We start from the raw sequence: 27,763 nt of genomic DNA, 5'->3' as shown, positions 1-27,763 counted from the left end.
CTTTATGTAGACATAAGTTAACTTCTCCATGTTCAGTGAGTTGTGTGAGAGTTGTCTTCAGCACTCAGATCTTGCTGTAAAAGCAGCATGGGAGAAACTGAAGCATTTCTCATAAAATTGGAAATAGAAAGGGTGTGTAATTTTTTTTACTAATTTCATTCAATTTTTTAGCAATAAAAAAGAGACTGAAATAAAATGAATACAAATATCGGGGGTGTAGAGATGGCTCATCGGCTAATAGCATTGACTGTACTTCCAGATGTTCTGAGTTCAAATCTCAGCAACCACATGGTGGCTCACAACCATCTGTAATGGGATCTGATGCCCTGTTCTTGTGTCTAAAAAGAGGAATAGTATACTAATATATGTAAAATAAATGAATAAATCTATGAAAAACAAATATGGAGGAGGCAAACATGCCCTTATTTGCAGATGACATTATTCTGGGAATTCCAGATCCTAAAACTCCATGCCATTAATATTTTCTTAAAATCAAAGCAAAGTACCATTTTACAAACATAATATTTAAAACATCAATTATATCCTACACCTATAACATATATACTAAAAGATAAATTAGAATCTGACCATAAAGTTTCAAATAACTAAGAAGACATATCTTGGACTAAATCTAACAAAGGAAATGAGAGGCTCCATAATAAAATAAAGTGCCAAGAGTACAAAGAAATTAAAGAAAGTACTAGAATATGGAAAGACCCATTATGCTTATGGATTGGTAGAAACACTACTGTACACATAGTTATTGTACCAAATGAAAGCTACAGTTTCACAGCAACACGATACAATTTCCAGTGACATCCTAGATATTATTATAATAAACAACTTTAAAATAAAATAATATTAGGATATCTGTATTAGTGTTGCATGTAACTTAATATTTTGGCAGTTGTACATTGTAATTTTAAGACCTACATGGTGAAAATAGAATCAAATCTGGCCTGGAGAACTAAAGGACTGGTGGAAAAGGAATGTAGATTTATGTTAAGGCAATACATTATTGGACAGTAGAGAGTTAGGCAGGGAAAGATTGAGGAGCAGAAGAGGAGACAGGAGGCTGAGACAAGATGGAGGCAGACATGTATGTTTCTCTCAGGATATCTCTAGATTGATATGTTAGTTATAATTATTTCTAAGAGTTTCTATGGGTCTTTTATCTCCTATAGAAGGGCAGTTCATATCATTGTCCGTTGTATGTAATCTTATTGTGTAAAGAGTTTGGGGATTGGGAATTTAATATATAAACTTGCTTGAAGGGCTACCAGGCTTTGGAGTCATGTTAGTGCCAGGCTGTGGGGGGAAGAAACACAGGGGAAAAAACTGGGGAAGTTGTATCCACCCGGGACAGAAGCAACAGTGGCAGTGGAGTGAACCATGCCTGAGTAGTTAGGGGTGACCTGGAGTGCCAAATGGTGTGGAGACTGAAAGTATGTGCTCAACTCTGCATTAGAACGGCATCCACTGAGTGAGATTACAGGGCCGATAAAGGGATAATCCATTCATTTAATATTTACTGCAATAGGGGGAGTGAGATATGTTCAACATAGAGTATGTACTTATAAGAAGATGTTGTAAAAGGCAAAAGATGCAGTGACCCCTGTCTCTCAATCAGTGCTAAGAAGCAATGGAAATACAGAGCATGTGTGCCCTGTACTTGGCCTCCAACTGAAATTCATAAGGCTTCCCATTAGGATAGAAGATGACATCTGAAAAAAAAAAAAAAGACAGGTTGTATTTTACCAAATGTTTTATTATGAATGAATACATAATTATATTAAGAGACTTGGCTACTAAAGTAATTTATAGATAATCGTATGTTCTTTGCCTAAAATAAAGTAGAATTTGAGAGATATTAAGCATTGAATAATACTGTTTACTGTTACATCCTATGATGTAGCAGATAGAGACCAAGGAAAACAAAATGATCAAGGATAAAGTCAGAGAACAGTCATAAAAGGGGGAATGATATTCTAGATATTGGGGAAACCCAGAAAAATTTTAGATGGTAATAAAGCTATTTTATATTAATGTGAAATTGTACAATTTCCCAAAAAGTACAGATTATAACCTCATCAAATCAGCGTCCTTTAAAACAAAGTATAATATCATTTCACAATTGCAAAATGATAACAATTAAATGTGACGACTAAGTAATTTATACAGATGACAATTTTAGATACTGTGTTGATGCTCCAATTATTCAAATATAATTTAGAAAGTAATTTGCTGTGTACTGACAAATTAATATTTCTCACTTTAATAATGCTTTTAAAGTAAAATTTTAGATAATCTGTATCCATGTATACCAGTAAACCAATCTAGAAATAAAAGAAACTAAACTTGCAATAGGAAAATGATAAAAGTCCCCAATTCTATTATTAAAATAATATGGTTCTTATTGAAATAATTTTCTGCACAGAGATTTAATACTCATCAGTGGAAAAGACTGAATATAGCTACATTAAAGACCACTACCTATGTAATCTCTTAGAGCAGACTTAAGAAATGCAATAAATCAGAGAATATATAAAATACACCATATATACATAAAATAGAAAACTCAAAATTTTAACTTCTATAATTTAAGAGTGGAAATTGATATTTAAGACACAGAAAAGAAGTTAACACAATGAGGCTTCATTGTAAAAAGAAGCTTACAATGAGGCTTCTGTGTGCATAACTACCATGAAGGGAACATGCTTGAAGAAGGGACACGGGTGGCTTCAACCATTCTAATATTTCTTAAGGAGACTGGCGCAAAATTATTGTTTATATAATGAGAAGTGTCAAAGAATTTTCAAGATTTTTAAGACATTATTTCTCCATGTACTTATAAGTCAAAATCAAGTAACAAATTTTAATTGTTTTTGAGAGATTACTGGATAATGAATAGTCTCCATTAACCATTCAGTGACTGCCGGTCTGCCATTTACAACACACTCGAATGTCTGAACACTTAATTAGCAATATATATTTGATGAACAGTTAGTTACTTAATCTTTCAGATAAGTGCCAACCAGGATGTGAGATCCCTGCAATTCACCTGGATCTGGACCGTAAGCATTCTGTCTGTAAGTCCCGTGCTTGGCTAGCAACATGATTGTTCACAGCTCCAGTAGAGAAAGTGGCTCTACAAAAGAGATTAATTTCTTTCTTCTGATGCTGTCAATCAGCCCAGCAGCTTTTCAGAGTGTAGTGGCTTTCTCTTTAACTTGGTAAGACCCCACGGGTGCATAGTTTCAGACACTTTTGAACACAAGTGTTTCTATGCCCATCGAGCAATACATTCTGAACAAACTTTATTTTACCCAGATCAAAGCAGATTCCAATGAAATATTCTGTGATGTTTTTAGAGCCAAATAGAAGTAATGGGGTCCAATAGGATATATGTTTACATATGAATGAAAGCAATAATTGAGACTCTAAATAGACACAGAATACCTTAAGTGTTTCTTGAACTTACAGTGGTACTGTCCAATATTACAGTGTGCAAACAGTTTCTCAAGTTAAAAACTATGGAAAATATAAGGAAGTCTTGTTCTAAAACATAAACAAAACAGCTTTGGCAATGTAGCCATTTCTGTGCATGATTTTTGTCCATGGTTAAGCAGTGGTTCGTCCCAAAGTTGCAAGTTCCAAAATGAGTTTGCACTTTGCATGATCTGGCAATGTTGCTTAAAGCAAGTTCTTGGCTAGATTAAAAAAAAAAAAAAACAACTGAAAATCCACATGGTCTAGGATGCATGATTTCATGATTGTCCATGTCCTGTTGAATCTTTGGCTTTAAACCTCTTCTCTTTGCCCATATCTACCATTAAACATGTGTGTAAATCCAATGTGTGTAGATATCAGCTCTCACTATGGGAAGAAAATTTGAAACTCCTAACTCTAATAGAGAAAAGCACTTTCCATGGAAGCTGTTTTCCTTCTCATGAGACCCTCTATCCACTGATGTGTTGTATACCCTCATGGTAAATCAGTCTGTGTATCCCCTGGGACTCTACCAAACTCTCACACATCCTATGTACCTGAGCACAGAGAAGAGCACAAAACCCTGAAATGTACATGCTATATTGTGTTGCTTATAAGGCCTTCAATAGGGAGAGGCAGAGACCATGAAATTTCTGCTGCACAATACATGATTACTTTGAAAGTAATTTTATTGAACATAGAGATCCTGCATATGACTAACAGAGGGGAAGCACATTAACATTCAGGCATCTGTTGCTTATGTTTCCACACAAATTATTTACTCTCATCCTTACCCTTAATCTTTTCAGTCCTGTTACATTATGTGAGAATAATGAGAAAATTGTGATTTAAAGAAACATCTCGTAGACATATCACAAGTCACCTCTAGTTGGCAACTATCTAAATTGAGGTGCCTTAGTCTCTGTGACTGGTGGTCTTGATGGACAGTGCGGATTAATTGCAGTTGCCATTGTTTATAGAAATGAATTGACTTTATACCACTCCTTTGAATAGATTTGTACGTGGTTCATTTCACACAAATCTAAATAAATTCCATTTTCTTAAGGAGGAAGTCATTTAAAGAACTTTATTTTTGAATGGCCACCTGACTTCATTAGGATCACATAACATTTGGGAAGAAATATACAGACCAATAAGCCAGCGCTGGAAGCCAGAATGGAAAGAATTTCCACAGCCACCATGGTTTTGCCTTTGGAGCTCAGGTAAGTGGGTATAAAAGAAATCCATACACTGCAGAAAACCAGCATGCTGAACGTGATTGTTTTTGCCTCATTGAAGCTGTCAGGTAGCCTTCTTGCCAGAAAGGCAATAAGCAAGCTCAGACTGGCCAGAAAGCCCAAGTACCCCAGAACACAATAGAAGGCAATGGTGGAGCCCTCGTTACACAAGAGGATGATTTGCCCAAACTCTGACTGCATGTCGACATCCGGGAAAGGGGGATAGGTTCCTAGCCAGACTGCGCAGATGCACACTTGAATGATGGAACCACAGAAGACTATAGCATTTGAGAGTCGAGTCACCATCCACATTTTCAAGGTGCTTCCTGGTTTAGTAGCTCTGAAGGCTACCACCACAATGAACGTCTTTGCCAAGATAGCAGAAACAGCAAGAGAAAATACAAACCCAAAAATCATTTGTCTCAAGACACAAGTGGCTGTCCCAGGTTGGCCAATGAATAGTAATGAGCAAAAGAAACAGAGCATTAGAGAAACCAGGAGGAGATAACTGAGATTTCTGTTATTTGCTCTGACAACAGCTGTGTCCCGATAGCGGATAAATAATCCTAAAATCATGGCTGAAAAGGCAGATAAACTAATGGACATTGAGACCAAAACAGCTCCCAGATTATCTTCATGGGACAAAAATGCTGTAATTTTAGGGAGACACTGATTCCTCTGTTTATTTGGATACTGATGGTCAGGACACTTGATGCACTGATCCATATCTGAAAGGGAAGCAGTTTGGTTTATTACATTCCACTGGGTATTCCCCAGATGTACCTATGGGACATATATCTTGGGCAGAATGAGTGTTGAATTCTGAAGGAAATGTCCCGGGTTATACTCACTAGGCCATAATATCGAAAAACAATTGATGAGTAAGTTACTGTTTCCCTCATGAGAGAAAAACACATATATACTTGTATTCATGAAATAATCAGAAAAGGAGTGGACTTGAACAGGATGAGAGAGTAAGAATCTAGAACTGATGTTGACGGGGAATCAGACAATATGAAAATTTTATTTTATTACATATGAAATAAATGAAAAGATTATTTTGATACTTTTAGTATTTTTCTTTTTGTTCCCATTGTTTCTTAAAAAAAATCTTCATTACTTGAGAATGTCTTCTATGCATATCATGTGTTTTAATCAAATCCACTACCACTTTCTTCCCCCTGCAATTTCTTCTCTCTCTCCCTCCAATTTTTTTTCTTTCAATTTTACTTGTTTTTTTGTTTTGTTATGTTTTTAGTCCCTAGGTTCACTTAATGTTGCTTCTATGCATGTCAGTACTGGGCCATCTACCAAAACATAAACAGCCTATCAGATAGATAGGTAGATAGACAGATAAATAGATAGATAGATAGATAGATAGATAGATAGATAGATAGATAGATAGATAAATAGATAGATAATAAATAAATAAATAAAAATGTAAAAATACCGACTTTTTCTCTCCAGCAGCCATCAGTTATCAATAACTTCTAGCTAGGGGTGGGAGTTCATGATCCTGTCCCCCATCCATGCTGAGGATTTTTTTCTGGTTTGATCTGGCTTGATCTGTCACATGCCTCTTTGAGTTTATGTGCTCCAGGAGCCTATCATGTCTGAAAAATTCTGCTGTACTACAGATCTTCTCTCTCTGGATCTTACATCCTTTCTGCCTTCTCTTGCACAATGATTCTTGGTATTTTTATCCCTGTCAGCTCTTGGGTTTGATTGTGTAAGGTGCCAACGTCGAAGAGAAGCTAAGACCAACCATGTAACCTTCTGAGATGGTTTCACCAACAACTGTTAAGTCAAGATGGATTTGCCCTTCTAAGAAAGAACAAAGGAATTACATATAAGGAAAGATTCCTGAGATATAGATAGGTGTTAGCCCTCTTCTGGGGCATATTTTTGCAGATCAACAAATATACATTCTCTTTTAGTGATTTTATATAAACAAATACATGATTTCTTAACTCCTAATAATCATTCTGGAATAATCCCTAAAAATCATACTAGGCCCCATATACTAAGACTGCTGTTAAGTCCTCTCTGATATTAAAATTGCAATGAGAACTCTGCCAGTCTTCAAATGATACCAGCTAACTGATTCTGAGATAGAAAGGAGGAATCTACAACTGAGAAGACATTGAAAGAGGTTATAAAACAATCAGCCAAAGATCATGAAAACGGAACTATGGATTTAGTGTAGATGCAAAGAGAGAAGAACAATTATTGACTGGGCTTATATATATATAATTTTAATAATAACTTAGTCAAAAATGATGGATTTTAAATTTTAATGAACCTATAGTGTTAATTACAGGTAATAAATGTTGAGTTTTAATGAATACATATGTAAACAATTTCTGTTGTAAACTTCTTATTTGATTTATAATCTAAATTTACATTTGAAATTTTAGTGCACTTTTGTTAAAAACATGGTTGGGAAAACTGAGACCTACTTCCCTAGAAATAGTACAAAAAAGTAGGAAAGAAAACCTTATAGGCCATTATTACATCAAAGCAGGGGAGAGAGCAAGATGGGAGGAAGGACAGCAGAGTAGGATGACAAAGAAATGAACGGGGACTTAGAAGTTAGGAACATTTGGGGAGAGAATTTTTAGAAAAAAGAATTGATGGAGAAGAATTTAGAAATAAATATTAAAATCACTTTTCAAAGTGTCCCTTTTTCTTCCTGAGACTTTCAGTAGCAGGCTGAGACTCCTATTCTCCAGGTTCCTACAGAGATAAGAACAAAGGCTACTTTACTTAATCCCCAGTTATTTTATTAAAAGGTACTAAATGCCAGATGCTACAGTTCCTGGCTTCAAGAGGAACTGAGAGAGTCAGGCCAGCAACCACTGTAAATTAACTTAGACTTAAGACAGATAAATGGTTTATTATTAAAAACAACCCTAAATATATCAGTAGACCAGATCTTAAACCCCCACACACACACACTATTCCACCACCAGCTACCTTCAAGAGAGAACCAGACTGCCAGAGAAGACCTCTGACAGGAAGGCCTAGAAATAAAACCATCCTAATATTTACTGTCATCTATGTTAAGGAACTATGGTATTTTTTTTGTTTCTTTCTTTGATTTCAATTTTACCAAATGATGAGTCATTGTTTTATAAATAATGCTGAGGGCACTCCATTTTAGGTGAACAGTTTTTCTTAGTATAAAAAATGCTTGATTTCTTGGGTTCCTTAATATCTTTGATTGAACTCTCAGAAGTTTACTAAAGAAAAAAATAATTTTGCACTTAATTTTCAATAATATTTATCACATATAATTTATGTTACCTGAGTTTCCTGTACTTTCACAGAAAGATTTAATAATTTTCTTCACATAATATCTTTTTAAAAAAAGAAACAGGTAGAGGTAAGTCTTTGAATGTTTAAGACAAATGTAGTGGAATGGGAAGTCTTACTCACTAATCTTAGACTTCACACACTCTGAAAGATACTTGCATGGGACCCATTTTTTTAATTAGAAAAGTAATTATAGCACTGAATACCAGTAATTTTAGCACTCATGTGGGTTACCAGTCAGCCCGTTCTATATACCACATTTGATGCCAGACCAGAGAGATTTTACAGTAAGGACTCTCTCAAAAGAAAAAAGATAAAAGGAAAGAAAAAACAAAACAAAATGAAAGAAAAGGAAGGGAGGCCTAAAATAATTGCATATTCAATTATAAATTAATACATCACAAAAAATTCTAAAAATACTAGTAAAGTGTTAATCATTTTGTAATGTTAGTTTCTCTTGCAAGACTGGATCAAACCAGATTTTTCCAGTGTTATACACAGGCTGTTTTCAAGGACTGTGGTTTCTTCATGGTCATGATTTAAAGTCAGTGTGCTTGGCTGTCCTTCCTGATCACTCTCCCCTTTGACTCTGTAGAGTATATCATCTGTCATAAGTAACTAGACATTGGTTGTTTGAAGAAAAATGATACACAGGAAGTAAAACTAGTTGGATTCCTAGAGGACAATAGATGGAATGTTTTAAGAAGCATATGATGAACTATTAGCAGCCACTGAAAGGACTGTCGAACCCTTATATGAATCTATTTGAAAAGGTAAATGGTGAGCTGGATTGTATTTAGTAGATGTAATGAAACATTATTATGGTGATAAATACATGACCTGTGGATACAACTGAGTCTAAAGTATGTGCTTAACATATATAAGGCCTTAGGTTTTATTCCTAGTACAAAAATGTGATAATGCATTATGATAAAAAAAAATTTTGTCAGAATTTTTTAGTACAACTGGATTATATCAATCAAATTTCTTGTTTTCAATAAACGGAGACATGTAAACTGCTTTTTCAAAATAAATATTTTAAGGCATGGCACATAAAACAGTTGCTCCATATTTTCAAAATATAAGTATTGAAGTTCAAGGATACTGTGCTTCAATACTTCATAGATGCTAGACCATGAGGAAAAAGAAAACATGAAGTCTTCTGCTGATGGAAAAGAAAATACTGCCATGTGGTAAAGAGGAAAAGATTGCCACAGCATATTTTGCCAATGGCACTTTAGAGAGATGGTACTCCTGGAGAGTATGAAGTGGTTATATTTTCTTGTCTTTGTGTCTATCAATGTATTACTTCTCTAAGAAAATGGTGGTATTTGAAGTTCATGAGAGTACAGAGCAAGGTCTGTTCTTAGAAGTCACAGGTGTGACTGCAGTGTCTCACGTGCATCAGCAGGTGGCAGAGACAAGAGGCAAAAGCCACCTTCAGTGATCTGACCTATGATTAGTGGCTTAACCCCCCCCCCTGAAAAAAAGAGAGCTTGAGAGACCACCAGTCAGTCCAGTGCTTACAGAGTTATCAATGGCTTCCAGGACCATCAGCAAGCCAGAAACTAGAAGAACTCTTTCTGGGACTGAACGCCACCATCCTGATGAGGAAGAAGTCCAAGATGACCACCAGAATGGTGACATCGTGCCTCTACAGGTGACTAGCCTGGGGCAATAAAACAGCGATGACTGTGAATGGATGGGGAGGAGGTGTAGACCATGCCAGAGAAAATGCTTGCCTGGCATCATAAAGCATCAGCACAAATAGCTTCTAAGCCCACTCCTAAGAACATTTCAGACACTTAAAAACCCAGGGCACACAAAGAAGAATAATTTCATGGTAGATAAAGGGGAAAGAAAAAGAAAAATTGCTGTGGACACAATAAATTTAGGGAGAATTTGTGTAGGTTGATGTCAAGGCAATACATAAATTCACAGTAGAGAGTGGGGTAGGGACAAAATTTTTGTAAGGCAGGAAAGGGGAGGAGGAAGGAGAATAAAGATGGAGTCAGAGAATGAGGAGGTCTTAGTTGGTGATAGGTAAATATGAATATTTTAATGGTTTCTATAGGTCAATTTGTCTTATCTAGGTGGGCAGTTTATATCTTTGTCAGCTGGTTGTAAGCTTATTCTGTAGATACATTGTGGATTGAGAAGTTAACATATAAATCTAATTGATAAATAATAAATTATTGGGTAATGATTTTACTGGGTTGTGGGAATGTAAGCAAAGTTCTTGGCTGGCAGAAAACTGGCTGGGAAAGGGTGGCTCGCAGATCACATGGCAGAAAAGCATCTGGGGCACACAGCATGGTAGAGAAACTGCATGGCATAGAAGAAGCCAGGGTGCACATGCAGTGAGAACACACAGGAACTTGTAGACACTCCATAAAAAAAGTTAACAGAACAAACTGGAGACTAGAGTAGTGAGAAACAGCCATCGGGAACAAGGTGTTGTCACCTGGTACTAAATTGGTCCCTAACCTGTGCTGCCACTGGAGGACACAGCTGGTCCCATGACTCTGCACCAGCAGCAGAGTTCTGTTACCAAGGTCAGGGGGCTATCCATGGTCTGGACTACCAACTGGGGACATGATGATGTCTGAGGACTGTCCGGAAATGGCCCCACATACTACCTGGTAATTGTAGGAAAGCTGGCTCTGGGGGCATGAAATTATAAGTACTGACTCCATTCCTGGCCAAATGCAGTACTCAAGAGTGTGGGCCCAGCATATCTCTGGAGTTACAGGCGAGTCATGCGCCCCACCATAGGAGATATAACCCTAGCTCTTGTATGTATGTGATGAAGTGGATGGGAGAGAAGATACCCTTCTCCCCTTTTGTCCTTCACCAGCTTCAGCAGTGAGGAGAGAGTATACTGTACCACTCATGGACAGCACAATAGAGTTGAACCTGGTGGATGAGTATGGGGCAGAGCTGAGCCAGCCACAAGAGCCTGCACATGGCAAAGCTAGCCTCAACTGACTGCAATAGAGTGACATTGACGAGAGAGTTGCCCTCCTCATTTCATATTTCCACCTACAGCAGATAAGAGAGCTCCCTTCAAAGTCATCAGAGCAGGAGAGCTTCCATACCCCTTACTTGCTGCAGCAATCAGGAGAGCAGGCCCTGAACAATACCTACTATTGTTCATAACAATACTGTGATTAGCACAGTAGAGCTGGCCCTGGATGTATGGGCTGCAGGTAAGCCAGTCCCAATGACATGAGTATGGGAGAGTCAGCTCTGCCTCTTATCTGCTAGCCAGTGTTGCTGACCAAGGAGAAGCTCCCTGCTTCCTTCCCTTGTCCCTTGCCATCCAGGACAAGCAGAAGAGCTGTCCTTGGGATCATGAGAATGGAAAAACTGATCGTGTCTCTCATCAAGTGTAGCACTTGAGAGAATAGGCCATGAACATCACCTAGGCAACAGGTAGAGCTGGCCCTCCCAGTAGGAGTTGCTGGTGAGATGACCTCAAGTGCATGAGAGTAGGAAAGCTGGTGGGCTGACCATCTCAGACAATTTTCAGGCCCAGATTCAGTGGTTAGAATTTACCCTCTCTGACCTCTACCCTACTATGAACTGCTGGAATACATGGAGGGGCTGGTCCTACAAATCCAAAGCTACAGGATCTCATGACACTGGATGACAACAGCATATCTGAGAGGAGTCCCAGTGAGGCTCCAGCATTGATAGAGTAACGGAAAGCATAGGCTTAGAGGAAACCAACAAGGCATTGCAAACAAGAAGAGTGGACATAAGAGTATAGCATGGGAGTCACTGTGACACATAACAGCTTCCACAGCAAGACTTTGTTGTTGTTGTTGTTGTTGTTGTTATTGATGTTGTTGTTGGGGTAGGGGGAGATTTCAAGGGTAGAGCATGGACACAAGAAAAGGGGAAGATGAGTGGGATTGGGGTGTATAATGTAAAATTCACAAAGAACCAATACAAAGTTAATTTAAAAAAAAAATATGAAGAGCAAGAACTTGGTAGTGTTTGTCTGTAAGCCCAACATTCAAGAAGTCATTAGTCTGGCCTACCACTACTTTGCTATAAAAACAATCAAAGGACCTCATTTTAAATAGCCTCTGTTAAGTAAAGTTTTTATGCACGAGAATAGAATTGGCCTGACAAATACCTCCTCTGAAATAGATGTTAGATGTGAAGGAAGGATACAGAATCATAACAGAACAAATCTGATAAGAAAGCATGTGCTCTGGGGAGACTTTGCAATCAGAATCATTTTGAGGAAGAAGTGACTGCTAGACAGTCAGAGGACAGTAGGCAGAGCAACCTTGTACATCACACTCAGTCCTGAACATCACTCAGAGATATGCACACCACTGACAACACTGCACATCACTGACCACACTGAGCATCACTGACAACACTGCACACCACTGACAACACTGCGCATCACTGACCACTCTGTGCATCACTGACAACACTGCACACCACTGACAACACTGCACACCACTCACAACACTGCACATCACTCACAACACTGCACATCACTCACAACACTGCACATCACTCACAACACTTCACATCACTCACAACACTGCACATCACTCACAACACTTCACATCACTCACAACACTGCACACCACTCATCTTTTGGGATCTCATAGTTTTTTGTTGAACAGTGGCCTCATGCTAGCTTACAGAACCAGGGAATTCATCATGAAAGCGGCCAAAAGAATCAAATTAATTACAAACAAAAAGAATTAAATCATACAGAAAATGCTTATTTAATCATAAACAAATATTTATGAAATTTCTACTATTCACCATAAGAAGTTGTCCCAGGGTCCCAGGGTCTCAGGGTCCCAAAAAAAGGAGTTCTTTATCTGACATCAATTTCACTCTGATACAATGTTTTTAACAGTTCCTCTACTTTGGCAGGTCTTTTGTGTGATCATAATAATTAAAATAGTTTCTCTGATATTTGATATTCTTGTGAATAGAATATTGGTTATTATTGGTATTTATAGTAAGCATGAAATAATGTCATGCTTTATAATGCATTACATAGTTTAGGGTATACAGGGAGCACTAACTGTTTACAGTATACAGAGAGTACTAACTTTACTCATTGATACTTCTACAGCTGTAATAGAACCATTAGTGAAAAGCAGGGGTACAAAGAAAACACATTACACTCAATGCAGACACACAGAAGACAAAGCAGGGGCAGACGCAGGAGCACACTCCCGTGGTCTCAGTCACCCAGGAGGATAAGCCTAAACAATTGCTGGAGCCCAGGAGTTTGAAACCAATCCAGGCAGCATAGTCAAGAAAGCAAGCAAATACACAAATGACAGTAACAGAGACAACTGAGTTGAAATCAAAATTTTTGTTTGTTGTTTTGTTTTTCAAGAAGGATTTCTCTGTGCAGCACTGGCTGTCCTGAACTCACTTTGTGGATCAGGATGGCCTTGAACTCAGAAATCCATATACTGAGAGTTGGGATTAAAACCTTTGCTACCTCCACCCAATAAGAACTTGTTTTAAACTATGAGGAGTTAGCTACATTAAAATAACTGTGTCTTCAGGTGCTGTGTTACTCACCTCTATCCTTCAGTGCAGCATTTCCACATTCAGAACCAAATCTAGAAATGTGCACATTCAGAACCATATCCAGAAATTTCAACATTCAGAACTATTTCTACAAATTTCTTCATTTAATACTATTTCTAGAAATTTCCACATTATAATAGTTTCTAAAAATTTCCACTTTCAGAACCATTTCCAAAATCTTCCACATTAAGAATAATATTAGAAATACCTGTTTCATTTGCAATCTCACCATCTGGACATGGGAAACAATCAAAACAACAGAACTGTTTCCCTTTAGCAAGTGTGTTCCTAAATCCAAGTGGACAACTTAGACTGCAAACAGAAATAGGAGCCTGTATAAGAGACATGGGAGGAGGGAAGACAGTCAATTCATGACATTCAGCATTAGCAACCAGATGGTAGATTTCAGCAGGACATCTGAGTACCTTAACAACCAAGAACTACCATGCATTTAGAAAGTGCAAAGCCAAAGTTTCTGTTTCTCACTTTCTCTCTCTTCCCCCCCAACTCTCTATTTCTCTCTCTCCGCCTCTCTCTCCCTCTCTCTTTTGAACTCTCACTTTATTTTATTTCATTGATTTGTTATTTTAATTTTATGATACATTTTTTATCTAATACAATTTTAAAGTTTACATATACTTTGATCATGTCCTTTCCCTACCCCAAGTCTGTCCAGTTCATCTTCTTCTCTTGACCCAAACAAATTTAAGTTCTTTTTCAAAAAATATAATGAATCTTATAAAACAACATATTACCCCAAACCTAGAAAATAAAATATGAAAGCACAAAAATATATAAAACAAATAAACCCACAAAACTATAATCAAATAGAAGTAGACACACACATGTATATATAGTATATTGTGGATTTCATTCTTGTGCTGCCCAACTAATTTTGGACATGAGACCTGCCTTGACATGGTTGATGAACCCATGCCTTCCATTAGAGAAAACCTGTCCAGTGTCTAGAAGATAATAATTTTCCCCATTACTATGTATCACCTCTTTTTATTACGTCACAGATTTGTCCAGGCTGAACAGTTCCAATACTAAGAAGATGAATGTGCATTCAGTTTTAAATTTCAGATCCAGAATTACCTGCCACAGAATATTTAATCACACTGAGAACCCTGAGATTGGGTTGTTTACTCAAAAGCCCTATTTCTAGTTGTGCTAAGGCTCAGTCCATAGAATACAACTTCAACCTCAAATAAAGAAGGTATAGTTAGTTTGTAGAGTGTTAGTTTATAGAAGAAACTTCTAATTGAGGGGCAGGCAAAGTGACAAATTGAGATAAGGTACATACAATTCTAATAAGAATAAACAGAAAAGAGAGGCAAATTGTTGGGGACCTAGATCCTACAGTCAAGTACTGAGGTAGAACACAGTGGCAGATAAAAGACAAAGGCTGAAGACCTCTGGTCATTGACTCTCTTCCCCAGTCTAAGACCAGAAACTGAAAGCTTTTTGAGATTTAACTCTCTCTTGTATTCTGTGGTCAGAAGCTAATGGCTCTTGACAATTAACTTGGTTTAGCTATTCCTAGGCCAAAAGGTGATGACTTCTTGCAGTTGACTCTTGTGGATAGCAGAGGGGATTAAGAAAAGAAAGTTAGTTACTTGGGCTGTTTCCTCTTTGACTCAGGGCCCTCTTGTTAGCCAGGCAAGAGGCTCAAAGTTGGTTAACTCTTCCTGAACCAAAGAGGAAGAGAGAAAAAGAGAAAGAGAGAAAGAAATTCAGGTACACAGACAAACACACATTGGGAGAAGCAGAAAGGGACCAAACTTTAAATTTGCTTTCAGTTTTTGTAGCTTTTTAGTTAAAAAATAAAAAACCTTTTATGTAAGAAAAAGATTACCTCATACATAAAATGTTAAACAAAAGGGAATTACAGCAGAAAGAAAATTGTAAGTTCCTAGCAGCATTTCATTATATGAGTTCTCATAAGTCCAAAGCAACAATTTCATGTGACTTTGCTTTTTCATAGTAAAAATTCATGGCCTCTTTCTTGGATCTAACATAGAATAAATTTTTCCTTGATCATTAATTTATTGCAATCCTGTGTTCTATTGTTTTGTTTTTGTTTGGTTTTGAGTTATTTTTGGTGTTTTTTTGTTTGTTTGTTTGTTTGCTTGCTTGCTAGCACCATTAGTCCATGACACATGAAGGTATACAGAGCTCTATTTGCACCTTTTATTTCATGGGGCACTTGAGAATACTTGTATCAATTTAGAAGCTCTATTAAATCATTATCAGCAGTTAGGAAATCATCAGTTCATCTAAATAGCGTTAGTACATGAATGTATATCTTAATATTGGTTCTGTAGTAAATCTGCCCAGGGTAGGTAAATGCCCAGGAAATTATTAAGCTGTGTACTAGTGTCAGGAAAGAGAATCAAGCCTGAGTCCACGTCTCTGGGGTCTTTGCCTCTCAGAGTATGCCCATTGTATCCATGCAAAACTGTGTGCTATTTCCAGAAAACTTACTTACTTACCATAGCCTTTCCAAGATGGCTTTTGTCAACAATTTAAGGGAACAGTGCATCAGGGTTGGGTAGGGGTTGGGGGTTAGTGAATTTTACTGGGACCATTGTACAGAGACACGTTGCAGAGATAACAAGCTAGACACAGGTAAAGAAAGAACCAGCCAGAATTTGATAAGGAGCCAAAAGATTAGAACATATTGCCAAAATTATTATGAGGCCAAGTAAAGATAATTTAGACAGAAAAAGAAGAGGTAAGGTTGAACCAGCCAGCTTAGAGAGGAGTTTGAGCCAGAAGAGTTAAGTTGAGTCAGCCAGAACTCAGAAAGAAGTACAGAAGGTGAGCTTATTAAGCATTAAGTCTCAATAGGTTGTAAACATTCTAGGTGTACCATACACTGTAAGGAGTCTAGAAGCTTCCAGAAATAAACTTAGGTTAGGATATAGAGGCAGTAAGCCTCAGAGATGACAATTAACTAGCAAAATAAATGTTATATTTACAAATACCTATTCGAAAAGACTGCTTTTCTCCATGTGGCTTTATTTTATTTCTTCACTGAAGACAGTTACTTACACTAAATCCTTGACCTATTTATATCCATATCCATAACCGCCCAAGATATTGGGGTTTTTTTCTTATCTTTTTACTTAGTTAATTGCTGTTTCTGATCATTACAAGGATAGACCATCTTAAAAATTAATCCAAAATTAATCAGTTCTTCTTTCAGAGATTCTGCAGGCAGAAAGTTCTGGTATTTGGTATTGGGAAGAACAAAGTAAGGGAACTCTCAGCCAGATGGCACTCAGCAGTCCCTTAACCATGTTCTCAGAGGAATTCTACTCTGAGAGCAGCAAACAGTGCTGTTCTCAGATAGATACTCACCACACTATAATAATCACCCCAGGTTATGCGTTTCTCATTTAGAGAAAAATGCTGAACACTGTGAGATTCAAAGATAAACTCGCCAACTTTCACTTGAGCTCTGGTACCATTATGCAGAGACTGGTAATTAAGGATGTCAATCTTGGTTGCTGAACCTTCCCTGATCACAATGTTCTCCTCATTGACCCTTTTCCAAATTTGACCTTTCTGTAGGAATGGATGAAGCTAAAACAGAAAATAATATTCAGAACTTGCACTGTAAGTCACTGAGATGCAAATAAACCTGCTTACATTAACCACCCTCTCTCACTAACTGTATGTTCTTGTGGCTTTCATTATTGTTTTATTTAACATAGGACATAGATACATACCAGCATTATGATTATATGTAGACATTAGTAGAGTCATATGCAGTTTAGCAACACTATAGCCACTGTTCGAACTTGAAAAGTGAGCATTTCTTAATGTCTCAGTGATGAAAGGACGACTCTAGCAATCAGATTTTATTTTTTTATGAAAAATGAGAACAATTTGAATGAGGGCTTTAAATGTTTTGCATAATTGCCTTTTGGGAATAATACCTTTTTTCTATCACAACCATATGTTACTTGTGAAAGTTATAATAGAATAAAAATTTGGCTTTGAAAATATAAAAGTTGTAATTAAGGAGGGTATATGATGAAGTTACATGTAAAACTACAACATTAAGCTAATTTGGAGGAAAATATAATTTACAAAAAGACTGAGCAGAGGTATTATGGTTTAATATATAAAGAGAGATACCATAAAAAAATTGGCACAGCAGTCAAACAAATTGCAGAATGCAAAAATCTCCTAACTCCAAACATCCAGGAAATATATGACAGAATGAAAAGACTAAACCAAAGAATAATAGGTATAAAAGAGAGTGAAGATTCCAACTGAAAGAACCAGTATACATCTTCAAAAAATTTATAGACAGAAATTGCTAACCTAAAAAAGAGATGCCCATAAATATACAAGAAGCCTACAGTACAACAGATATATTGGACCAGAAAAGAAATTCCTCAATTACATAATAATCAAAACACCAAATGCAAAGAATAAAGAAAGAGTATTGAAAGCATTAAGGGAAAAATGTCAGGTAACATAAAGGCAGACCTATCAGAATTACCCCAGACATCTCAACAAGGACTCTAAAATTCAGAAGACCCTGAGCTGATGTCATGCAAACCTTAAGAGAATAAAAATGCCAGCACAGGCTATGATACCTATCAAGATGAAGTAAAATAGACAAAGAAACCAAGATATTCCATGACAAAACCAAACTTAAACAATATCTTTTCACAAATCTAGCTCTACAAAGGATAATAGATGAAAAACTTCAACATAGGAGGGAAACTACACCCAAGAATAAGCAGAAAACCAATCTTCTTACAACAAACCCAAAAGAAGAGAGCTACACAAACATAATTCCACCTCTAACAACAAAAATAACAAGAACCAACCATCACTTTTCCTTAATATCTATTAACAGGAATAGACTCAATTCTCCAATAAAAATACATGGACTAACAGACTGGCTACATAAACAGGATCCAGCATTTTGATGCATACAGAAAATGCAACTCAGTGACAAGGATAGACACTACCTCAGAGCACAATCCTGAAAAAAAATTCCAAGCAAATAGTCCCAAGTAAAAAGCTGAAGAAGCCATTCTAATATTGAATAAAATCTACATTCAACCAAAATGTATCAAAAAAATAAGGAAGGTCACTTCATATTCATCAAAGGAAAAATCTACCAAGTTGAACTCTTGCTTGTGAACATCTATGCCGCAAATACAGGGTCACCCACTTTTGTAAAAGAAACATTACTAAAGCTCAAAACACACATTGAAACTTACACAATAGTAGTAAGAGACCTCAACACCCCACTCTCACAAATGGACAAATCATTGGATCAGAAACTAAACAAAGAGACAGTAAAACTAACAGAAGGTCTAAATGGATTGAGCAGATGTCTATAGAACATTTTATCCTAAAGCAAAAGATTAAAACTTTTTAGCACCTCATGATACCTTCGCAAAAACTGATCGTATAATCATAAGCCTTAATATATACAAGATGTGGATGCCTCAGTCCTTCTTAGAAGGGATAACAAAGCAGGGGAGAAAATACAAGGTCAAATCGAGGAGTATGGATTCAAGAAAAGATATACAAAGAATGCCTCACCTCGAGAACCCTCCCATGTGCAGACACCAAATTCAAGCACTATTGCTGATGCCAAGAAGTGTTTGTTGGCAGTAACCAGACAAGGATGTCTCCTCAGAGCCTTTCCCAGAGTCATACAGGTACAGTTGAGGATGCTTGCAGGTAAACATCAGACTGAACATGAGGACCCCAGTGAAAAAGCTAAAGAAAGAACTAAAATAGCTGAAAGATTTGCACCCTCATGGGAAGAACAACATCATCATTGGCCAAGACACTGAGGTGGAGACAGTGATTGGGAGAGGGAGCACCTTCATGGAAACAAGTTGAGAGAAAGGAGGGAGGGGAAGGATGGGGAAGGGTTTAACATTGGAAATGTAAATACAGAGGATATCCAATAAAAAATAATCCCATTGGTATGTATAGATTAAACATAATGATTTTTGTTTCAAATTCTAAAACAGTGTGAGTAAAATAATAAGTTTACAACTGTTTTTTAACTAAAGAAATCAATGTTTCAGAATCCATCACTGATTGTTGGGAAGATTGCAAGGTGCTATGCTCAATTCTTCCCACATTCTGAGAGGAATGAGGCCTGCCATTTTCTCCTGATGTCATTCTATGTAAGATTTTACTATATACTATAAACCCTCTAAAAGAATAAAGTACTGACAAAAAATATATTCATATAATTTTATGCCAAAATGCTTTTAAAAATCTGTACATGTATCTCTCGTATTTAAAAAAAAAAAGTTGTAAGAAAAAAAATCCCATGCATCATATCAGAGAATTATGAAGAAAGGATGGTATTCAATAAGAAAAGAAGGGCAACATACATATGGAAGCAGAACAACTCTCTATTCAATGGTGTCTTTGTCAGGGAAAAAATAAAGAAAGAAATTAAAGTCTTTTAACAGTTTAAAGAAAATAAAGGCACAACATACCCAAACTTATGAGACACAATGAAAGCAGTGCTAAGAGGAAAACTCACAGCACTGGGTGCCTCCACAAACTGTAGAAAGCATACACTAGCAGTCTAATAGAACATCTGAAAGCTCTAGGACGAAAATAAGTAAATATATTTAAGAGGAATACACAGCAGGAAATCATCAAACTCGGGACTGAAATCAACCAAGTAGAAACAAAGAGAACTATGCAAAAAATCAACAAAACCAGGAGAAGGTTCTTTCAGAAAATCAACAACAGAGATAAACACTTAGACTAACCAGAGGGCACAGAGACAGTACCCAAATTAACAAAATCAGAAATGAAACTGGAGACCTAACAACAGAAATTGTATTAATTTAAAAATTCATCAGAGCCTACTACAAAAGCCCATACTCAACTATTCTAGAAAATCTAGAAGAAATGGATGATTTTCTAGACAGATAACAGATACCAAAGTTAAATCAAGAGCAGGTAAACCATCTAAACAGTCCCATAATCCCTAAATAATAGGAGCAGTCATTAAAAGTCTCCCAACCAGAAATCCCAGAACTAGGTAGTTTTGGGGAAGAAATCTATCACACCTTCAGAAAATGCCTAATACCAATACTCCTCAACCTACTCCACAAAGTAGAAACATAAGGAACATTACCTAATTTGTTCTATGATGCCACATATGCTAATATCTAAACCACACCAAGACTCAACAAGTAAGGAAACCTTCAGAACAATTTTATTATAAATATTGACCCAAAATTACTCAATAAAATTCTCAAAATCCAAATCCAAAACACATCAAAATAATCACTTAGCATTATTATCAAGTAGGCTTTATCCCACCCATGAATAGATGGTTCAATATACAGAAATCCATCGATGTAATTAACTGTATAAACAAATTTTTTAAAAAGCCACATGATCATCTCATTAAATGCTAATAAAAGCATTTGACAAAATATAAAACCACCTTCATTTTAAAGGTCTTAGAAAGATTAAGAATTCAAGCCCCATACCTAAACATAACAAAAGCAATATAAAAAAATCAGTAGCCAACATCAAACTAAATAGAGAGAACTAAAATCAGGAAATAAATAAGGTTGCCCACATCTTCCCTATCTATTCAATATACTGCTAAAAATTAAAAAACAAAAATAGGAAAAAAATTTTTAATTGGAAAAAAAGAAGTCAAGATATCACTATTTACAGGTGATATTATAGTATGCTTAAGTGACCTCCAAATTTCTCCCATAAAACCCCTAAAATTGTAAAATAACTTCTGCAAAGTGGATGGATATAAAATTAACTCAAAAAAATGGTAGCATTCTTCTACTTAAAGGATAAATGAACTAAGAAAGAATTTAGGAAAACATAACCCCTCAAAATAGTCACAAATAATATAAAATAGCTTGGTGTGTCTCAAACCAAGCAAGTGGAAGATCTGTATAACAAGAACTTCAAGTCTCTTGAGAAAGAAGTTGAAGAAAACCTCAGAAGATGGAAAGATCTCCCATGCTCATGATCAGCAGGATTGACATAGTAAAAATGAACATATTACCAAAAGCAATCTACAGTTCAATGCAATCCCCATCAAAATGACCACTCAGTTCTTCACAGAGATAGCAAGAGCAATTCTCAAAGTCATCTAGAATAACACAAAAAAAATGAAAAAAAGAAAAAGAAAAAAACAGGATAGTGAAAGTTATTCTCAATAATAAGAGAACTTCTGGAGATATCCAGGGACACAGGCTTGGTGAGAAGGAATTCTGAAGAGCAGGGGAGCAGAGAGAACACTGATACAAAAACACGCAACAAAATTCTTGCAAACTGAATCCAAGAACACATCAAAATGATCATTCCTCATGATCAAGTAGGCTTCATCCCTGGGATGCAGGGATGGTTTAATATACGGAAATCCATCAATGTAATCCACCATATAAAAAACCTCAAAGAAAAAACCACATGGTCATCACACTAGATGCTGAGAAAGCATTTGACAAACTTCAACACCCCTTCATGTTAAAAGTCTTGGAAAGAACAAGAATCCAAGGCCCATACCTAAACATAATAAAAGCAATATACAGCAAACCAACAGCCAGCATCAAACTTAAGAGTGGGAAACTGGAAGCAATCCAACTAAAATCAAGGACTCGACAAGGCTACCCACTCTCCACGTAATAATCAACATAGTACTGGAAGTTCTGTCCAGAGCAATTAGACAGCAAAAGAAAATCAAAGGGATACAAATTGGAAAGGAAATAATAAAAATATCACTATTTGCAGATGACATGATAGTGTACTTAAGTGACCCCAATAATTCCACCAGAAAACTCCTATACCTGATAAACAAGTTCAATAAGTGGCTGAATATAAAATTAACTCAAACAAATCAGTAGACATCCTCTACTCAAAGGACAAACATATGAAGAAAGAAATTAGGAAAAGATATCCTTCATAATAGTCACAAAAAATATTAAATACCTTGGCGTGACTCTTACTAAGCAAGTAAAGGATCTGTATGACAAGAACTTCAAAACTCTAAAAAAAAAAAATCAAGGAAGATTTCAGAAAATAGAAAGATCTTTCATGCTCAAGGACTGGAAGGATCAACATTGTAAAAATGGCCATCTTGCCAAAAGCAATCTACAGATTCAATGCAATCCCCATCAAAATTCCAACCCAATTCTTCATAGATCTGGAAAGAGCAATGTGCAATTTCATCTGGAATAATAAAACTCCTAAAATAGTGAAATCCATCCTCAACAACAAAAAAATGTCTGCGGGAATCACTATCCCTGACCTAAAGCTATATTACAAGGCAATTATGCTGAAAACTGCATGGTACAGGTATAGAAACAGGCATGTGGATAAGTGGAATAGAATAGAAGATCCAAAAATGAGCCCTCACATCTATGGTCACCTGATTTTTGACAAAGGAGCTGTAAACATTCAAAGGAAAAAGGACAGCCTATTCAACAAATGGTGTTGGTCCAACTGGCACTCAGCATGCAGAAGAGTGAAAATAGAGCCTTTCTTATTTCCTTGTACAAAGATCAAGGGCAAGTGGATCAACATTCTACACATTAAACCAGGTACACTGAAACTAATAGAAGAGAAAATAGGAAAAAACCTTAGAACACATAGGCACAGAAGAAAATTTTCTGAACAGAACATCAATGGCTCCTGCTCTAAGGCCAAAGATTAACAAATGGGACTTAATGAGATTGCAAAGTTTCTGTAAAGCTAAGGACACTGTCAAGAAAACAAAACAGCAGCCAAAAGAGTGGCAAAAGATCTTTACCAACCTTACATCAGTAAGAGGACTAATATCCAAGGTATACAAGAAACAAGAAGCTAGACACCAGAGAATCAAACAACCCTATTATTTTTTTAAAGAGTTTTTATGTATTTGCGATAGAATCAAACGATTAGCCAGAATGGAAGGTTCTATAACCTCAGCATTCTGGAATGTGAATCTTGTCAGGGATGCAGGGCTGTCTTTTTTTGTTTTTTTGTTTTTTTGTTTTTTTGTTTTTTTTTTTTTTTTTTTGGTTTTTGTTCTTCTTGTTGTTGTTGTTATTTTGGAGTATACAAAAATTAAAAGCACCTTTCAGTTTTATAAAAACATTCACATGGAGCATCTAGGGTAAAGAGAAATAAAGCAAGACAACTATCTTCCTCTCGTAAGAGGTTAGTTTGATCAAATAATCAAACTACAATATAAATTTCCATTCAGGCCATGTTAAATAATTGAATGTAAAAATATGTTATGAGAATTTTGGCCAGAATAAGTTGTTTTAATTTTCCCTTGGCTCATCTTTTTTTAACATTATTTTTAAAGACATAGACAAATGTACAGATTTTTAAGCATTTTTACATAAAAGTATACAAATACATTTTATAAGATTACAATTAAGTATTTGTGGGCACATATATATATATATATATGTATATATGTAACAATAATATAGAAAAAGAGTTTAAAAATTTGAGGAGATAGGAGAGAAACTGGGAGGGGCTGTAGGAAGGAAAGGGGGATGTGATACAGTTCTATTTTCATTAAAATATTTTTTTCTTGATCTTTAAACAGTCTGTGGGTTGTTTCTGGGGTGTTCAGAGCTTTCTGAAGTTAGTATCCCATTATCAGTGACTGCATATTATGTCTGTTCTTTTGTGACTGGGTTATCTCACTCAGGATGATATTCTCTAGATGCAACCATTTCTTAAGAATTTGTTAGGCCATTGTTTCTGATAGCCGAGTAGTACTCCATTGTGTAAATGTACCACAATTTTTGTATCCATTAATCTACTTAAGGACTTAATCTGGGTTCTTTCCAACTTCTGGCTATTATAGAGCTGCAATGAACATTGTGGTGCATGTATCTTGGTTGTATGTTGGAGCATCTCTGGGGTAAATGCCCAGAAGTGGAATAACTGGGTCTTCAGGTAGTACTATTTCCATTTTTCTGAGGAACAACCAGACTGATTTTCAGAGTGGTTGTATCAGTTTACAACCCCACAAAGTGGAGAAGTGTTCCTCTTTCTCCACATCCTCACCATCATCTATTGTCATCTGAGTTTCGGATCGTGGCCAATCTGACTGGTGTGAGGTGGAATCTCAGGGTTGTTTTGATTTGCATTTCCCTGATGGCTAAGGATGTTGAGCACTTCCATAGATGTTTCTCAGCCATTTAATATTTCTCAATTGAGAACTCTTTGTTTAAGGCTGTACCTCATTTTTTAATAGGGTTCAAAATAGGTTGTTTGAACCCTATTAAAAAATTAGGTACAAAGCTAAAGAAAAAGTTCTCAGTTGGGGAATATAAGATGGCTGTAAAGCATCTAAGTGAAGTGCTCAACATAATTAGCATTCTGGGAAATAAAAATCAAATCAACCCTGAGATTCCACCTCACACCAATCAGATTGACCAAGATCACAAATTTAGATGACACCAGATGCTGGAGTGAAACATTTCTTCATTATTGATGGTGTTGTAAACTGGTACTAAAACTGGCGCTAAAAGACATAACCCTGGAGTCAGAACACCAAAAAAAGAAATCAGGAGTCACAGAAGCAAGCATTTCCAACAGATTACAAGAGATCGAGGAGAGAATCTCGGGGGCAGAAGACAACATTGCAAACATAGACAAAACAGCCAGAGAAGATGCAAAACACAAAAAGCTCCTAACCCAAAATGTCCAGGAAATAAAAGACACAATGAGAAGACCGAACCTAAGGATAATAGGAATAGAAGAGGGAGAAGAGTATCAACTAAGAGGCACAATTAATATCTTCAAGAAAATCGTAGAAGAAAACTTCCTTACCCTCAAGAATGAGATGACCATGAGAAAAAAGAAGCCTTCAGAATTCCAAACTGGTTGGACCAGAAAAGAAATACCTCCCGACACATAATAGTAAAAACATCAAGTGCCCAAAGCAAAGAAAGAATACTAAAAGCAGTAAGGGAAAAAGGTCAGGTAACATATAAAGGCAGGCCAATCAGACTCACAACCAATTTCTCAAAAGAAACTATGAAAGCTAGAAGAGCCTGGACAGACATCAGGCACACTCTAAGAGAGCACAAGTGCCAGCAAAAGCTGCTATACCCAGCAAAATTATCAACCACAATCGATGAAGAGATGAAGATATTTCAAAACAAATCAAAATTTAAACAATATCTGACCACAAACCCAGCCCTACAATGAATTATAGGTGGAAAACCCAATACAATGAGAAAAAATACAGCCTAGTAAAAACAACAAAACTCCTAAACAAGAAAACTGAAAGAAGAAAAAGACACAAACACAAATCAACACAAAAAAGCAATAATGACAGGAAACAGAAACAACTATTCCTTGATATCTATTAACATAAATGGACTCAACTCTCCAAAAAGAGACATAGTCTATCAGACTGGATACATAAACAAAATCCAGCCTTTTGCTGCATACAGAAAACTCATCTCAGAGACAAAGACAGACACTATCTCAGAGTAAAAGGGTGGGAACAAAACTTCCAAGCAAACAGCTCCAAGAAGCAATCTGGAGTGGCTATTCTAATATTGAATAAAGTAAATTTCCAACCAAAAGTTATCAAAAAAGATAAGAAAGGACACTTTTAACCCATTACCAGGGAAATCTGTCAGGAGGAACTCTCAATCCTTACCATATATGCTCCAAATAAAAAGGCAACCACATTCATGAAAGAAACCCTACTAAAGCTAAAAAATACATATCACCCCACACAATAATAGTGGGAGACTTTAATACCCCACTTTAACCAAAGGACAGATCATTGAAACAGAAACTGAACAAGGACACTGCAAAACTAGCAGAGACTTTGAACCAACTAGAATTAATAGATATATACAGAACATATTATCCTAAAGTGAAAGAATACACCTTCTTCTCACCACCCCATAGCACCTTCTCGAAAATTGACCAAATAATTGGACACAGAAGGAGCCTCAATCGATATAAGAAGATTGAAATACTCCCATGCATCCTCTCAGATCACCATGGTCTACGGCTTGTCTTTAACAACAACAAAGAAAACAAAAAGCCCACATACACATGGAAACTAAACAACGCACTGTTAAATGATAGCAGGGTCAAAGAAGAAATAAAGAAAAAAATTAAGGATTTTCTAGAATTCAACAAAAACAAAAACACAACATACCCGAACCTATGGGATGCAATGAAAGCAGTACTGAGAGGAAAACTCATAGCCCTAAGTGCTTCCAAAAAGAAACTGGAGAGAGCTTACATCAGCAACCTGACAGACCAGCTAAAAGCCCTAGAACAAAAGGAAGCAGATATACCCAAAAAAAGTAGACGGCAAGAAATAATCAAAATTAGGGCAGAAATAGACCAAATAGAATCAAAAGAACCATTGAAAAAAATCAACAAAAGAAAGAGTTGGTTCTTTGAAAAAATCAACAAGATTGATAAACTCCTAGCCAGAATAACTAGAGGGCAAAGAGAGGGTATACAAATTAACAAAATCAGAAAGGAAAGTGGGGACATAACAAATGAAACTGAGAAAATTCAAGAAATCATCAGATCCTACTACAAAAACTTATAATCCACAAAATTGGAAAATCTGGAGGAAATGGAACAATACCTAGACAGATACAAGATCCTAAAGTTAAACCAGGACCAGGTAAACCATCTAAATAACCCTATAAAACCTAAAAAAATCGAAGAAGTCATCAAAAGCCTCCCAACCAAAAAAAGCCCAGGTCCAGACGGGTTCAGTGCAGAATTTTATCAGACAGTTATTGGGGATATAACACCAATACTCTCCAAACTATTCCAAAAGATAGAATCAGATGGAATACTATGTAACTCATTTTTTGAGGCTACAATAACCCTCCTACCTAACCACACAAAGACCTTACAAGGAAAGAGGACTTCATACCAATCTCACTTATGAACATTGATGCAAAAATACTCAACAAAATCCTTGCAAACCGAATCCAGGAAAACATCAAAACGATCATTCATCATGACCACGTAGGCTTCATCCCTGGGATTCAGGGATAATTTAACATAAGGAAATCCATCAACATAATCCACCATATAAGCAAACTCAAAATCAAAATCACATAGTCATCTCACTAGATGCTGAGAAAGCA

The 27,763-nt window shown here is 36.4% G+C and overlaps 1 protein-coding gene across 1 annotated transcript in view; it reads right to left on the bottom strand.

Annotated features, from left to right (window-relative positions):
* Nucleotides 1–4,562: 4,562 nt before the first annotated feature.
* LOC308419132 (vomeronasal type-2 receptor 26-like) overlaps nucleotides 4,563–27,763 on the bottom strand; it is a gene marked incomplete at both ends in the record, with an annotated part of 38,556 nt that continues 15,355 nt past the window's right edge. Inside the window, 3 exons of the mRNA XM_080914717.1 lie at nucleotides 4,563–5,455; nucleotides 13,837–13,960; nucleotides 16,995–17,219. Of these exons, the coding sequence (XP_080770843.1) occupies nucleotides 4,563–5,455; nucleotides 13,837–13,960; nucleotides 16,995–17,219 (1,242 nt within the window). The remainder of the gene's footprint in view (nucleotides 5,456–13,836; nucleotides 13,961–16,994; nucleotides 17,220–27,763) is intronic.

The sequence above is a fragment of the Micromys minutus genome (assembly GCF_963924665.1).
Source record: "Micromys minutus genome assembly, chromosome: 3".
NCBI lineage: Eukaryota > Metazoa > Chordata > Mammalia > Rodentia > Muridae > Micromys > Micromys minutus.
Note: the sequence above shows the minus strand (reverse complement) of the source record. Positions and strands in the feature narration are given on the sequence as shown.